This window comes from Otolemur garnettii, unplaced genomic scaffold, assembly GCF_000181295.1.
Source record: "Otolemur garnettii isolate 467f Iridium unplaced genomic scaffold, OtoGar3 scaffold00112, whole genome shotgun sequence".
Classification (NCBI taxonomy): domain Eukaryota; kingdom Metazoa; phylum Chordata; class Mammalia; order Primates; family Galagidae; genus Otolemur; species Otolemur garnettii.
The window spans coordinates 223,417-226,884 of NW_003852507.1; the positions used below are offsets into that span (position 1 = coordinate 223,417).

General features: G+C 40.1%; 1 protein-coding gene across 1 annotated transcript in view; it reads right to left on the reverse strand.

Annotated features, from left to right (window-relative positions):
* EFCAB5 (EF-hand calcium binding domain 5) overlaps nt 1–3,468 on the reverse strand; it is a gene marked incomplete at its 5' end in the record, with an annotated part of 141,249 nt that overhangs the window by 128,899 nt on the left and 8,882 nt on the right. Inside the window, 1 exon segment of the mRNA XM_012809720.1 lies at nt 1,816–2,321. Within this exon segment, the coding sequence (XP_012665174.1) occupies nt 1,816–2,321 (506 nt within the window).

A 3,468-nucleotide genomic window follows, 5' to 3' on the forward strand; every position in this document is an offset into this window, starting at 1 on the left:
CTCATAGCAACCTCCAACTCCTGGGCTTAGGCGATTCTCTTGCCTCAGCCTCCTGAGTAGCTGGGACTACAGGCGCCCACCACAACGCCCAGCTATTTTTTTGTTGCAGTTTGGCCAGGGCTGGGTTCGAACCTGCCACCCTCTGTACATGGGGCCAGCGCCCTACTGACTGAGCCTCAGGCGCCGCCCCCAATAAATACTTTTTGAATAACTATAATATCACTTCTTTTAAGTCCTATTTGTGTGATTATGTTACTGTTCTACTAGCTTTTCAATGTTAAGGAGACAGATCATCAATTAAAAAGACCTCAAGCAAATCAACAAGAGAAGAATGAACAACCCCTTTAAAAACTGGGCAAGATGGCTCAGCATCTGTTGCTCAGCAGCTAGGATGCCACCCCCATACACCAGAGCTGGCAGGTTTGAAGCCAGCCTGGACCTGCCAAACAACAATGACAACTACAACCAAAAAATACCCAGGCATTGTGGCAGGCGCCTGTAGTCCCAGCTACTTGGGAGGCAGAGGCAAGAGAATCACTTAAGCCCATGAGTTTGTGGTTGCTGTGAGCTGTGATGCCATGGCATTCTACCGAGGGTGACATAGTGAGACTCTGTCTCAAAAAACAAACGAACAAAAACGGGCAAGAGACACAAACAGAAACTTTTCTCACGGAGACAGAAGAATGGCAAACACACACATGAAAAATGCTCATCTTCCCTAATTATCAGAGAAATGCAAATCAAAACCACTTTGAGATATCACCTAACCCCAGTGAGAATGACCCATATTGCAAGGTCTCAAAGCAACAGATGCTGGTGTGGATGCAGAGAAAAGGGAATATTCATGCACTGTTGGTAGGACTGCAAACTAGTTCAGCCTCTATGGAAAGAAGCATGGAGATTCCTCAAAGAACTAAAAGTAGATCTATCATTTGACTCTGTAATCCCATTACTAGGTATCTATCCAAAAGAAAAAAAGATATTTTACCATAAGGACATCTGCACTTGAATATTTATAGCAGCTCAGTTCACAATTACAAGATGTGGAAACAACCCAAGTGTCCTTCATTATACTTCATTGTATCCACTTGAATGGAGTGATAAACTATGATAAACACAGAACACTATTTGGCCATAAAAAAGATGGAGGTTTTACATCTTTTATAGCCACTTGGATGGACTTGGAGAACATCCTCCTAAGCAAAGTATCACAGAAATGGAAAGACAACCATCACGTGTACTCTGTACTAAATTAAAACTAGTAGATTAACAACCACAGGCTTGGTTGGGTGCGGTGGCTCACACCTGTAATCGTAGCACTCTGAGTCCAGGTAGGTTGATCACCTGAACTCAGTTTAAGACCAGCCTGGGAAAAAAGTGAGACCTTGCCTTTACCTAAAATAGCTGGCTGAGTATTGTGGCGGGCTCCTGTAGTCCCACCTAGTTGAGAGGCTGAGGCAAGAGGATCTCTTGAGCCCAAGAGTTTGAGGTTGCTGTGAGCTATTATACCAAGGCACACTACCCAAGGCACAGAATGAGATACTGTCTCAAAAAACCATACCAAACCAAACCAAAATCAACTACAGGATCATACAAGAGAAAAACCTAGTTGGATTCAAATGGTGGTGGAGTGGAAAGGGTGTTGGTGGGCTGCCACCCAACACGTACAATGCATGGGTATATGGCATGTTTCCTGGGTGAAGGACACAGCTACAACTCAGACTTTAACCTTACAAATCCAAACTATGTAACCTAATTGTTATGTACCTTCATATTAACCTGAAATTTTTAAAAAGGTAATATAACAAATTGTACCTGTTGCAGATAGTATCGGGAACATGTATCTTCAGGTTTTCTGTGACATCTCTCATCACCCTCTGGTAACCAGAGATTTCTGGGGCTTTGATATAATAAGGATTGTTTCTCATTAAATATTCCCCCAAATGATTAATTGGATCAAACTTGGTTGAACCATCAGCTTCTGTCAAAAGCTTCTTCTTTTCCACTTGCATTAACACTTTTTCCACTCCAGGAATTAAGGTGGGTAGGAGTTTGTCAAGCAAATATGCGCGAGTATCCAGTGTCATGTTTTCAGTATTAAACCACTGTTCAGCCAAATTATCCTTAGGAATTTTTTTTTCAGCCTTTTTTTCTAGTTCTTTCTTCAGATTATCCTTTTCTATTATTTTCTGCTGCATTGCTTGAGCTCTTGCCTCCACTCTTTCAAAAATATTTTTCTTCCATGGTGGTTCTAGCTTTGATTTCAGTTCAGATTCATCTAAATGAAATACAACTTTTGCAGGTTTTCTAATCACAACATTCTGTGAAAATTTCAAGTCCTTTGTTGAGCCAATTGAGAATCTTGGCTGCCTCTCCAGGTTTTCTGAGAGGGGAAAAGTGAAATGTAGGAAATATTAGAATAAGATTTTAATCTACATGACTACAGAATAATATTAGGAAAAAAGTCTTTTTACATCCATCTACACAGTGTATTGTAACACTATCAGATGAAAGTAATAGAAAAATAGACAACAGTGACTTTAGCCATAAAATCGTTTATTGTTGACTCAATCAAAAGTCATTCAGTAATTCATTAAGTTCAGTAATTTCATTAAGTACCTAGCCTATTTCTATTGCTCTTCATTCATTTTTCTGTGCTACTACCTCACTATCACACAATGACCATTATGTGACAGTTCCACCCGTTACTTCCTCACAAGAAAAAAGGATTGGGACCAAAGTGGCTTTCTCCTCTTGAGGCTGTTTTATTATCAAAGAGGAAAAGATTCCAGATTCCCCACTCTAGGAGTTCCCTTTACATTTCATTGGTCCCAACTAGGATATGTGCCCATACCTAGACCAATAGCTGGCAAAGTGAAGTGGGAATACTATGAATAGTTTGTTTTTGAGACAGGTTCTCCCTTTGTCACCCTGGCTGTTGTGCATTGGTATAATCATAGCTCACTGCAACCTCAAACTCCTGGGCTCAAGCAATCTTCCTGCCTCAGCCTCCCAAGTACCTAGGACCATAGGCATGACAGATCACCATGTCTGGCTAATTTTTTCTATTTCTGTACAGACGGGATCTCACTATGTTGCTCAGAATGCATGAGTAGTTTTGGCCAATCATAATTTCTTTCTTTTTCGTTTCTTTTTAGAGACACGGTAATATAATGCCCACAGTAATATAATGCTCACTATAATGCCCAGGCTGGTCTCAAAATCCTGGCCTCAAAAGATTCTCTCTAAAGAGAACTATGAAATGCTAAGAAAAGAAATAGCTGAAGATGTTAACAAATAGCAAAACATACCATGCTCATGGCTGGGAAGAATCAACATTGTTAAAATGTCCATACTACCCAAAGCAATATACAATTTTAATGCAATCTCCATTAAAGCTCCACTGTCATACTTTAAAGATCTCAAAAAAATAATACTTCATTTCATATGGAATCAGAAAAAAACCTT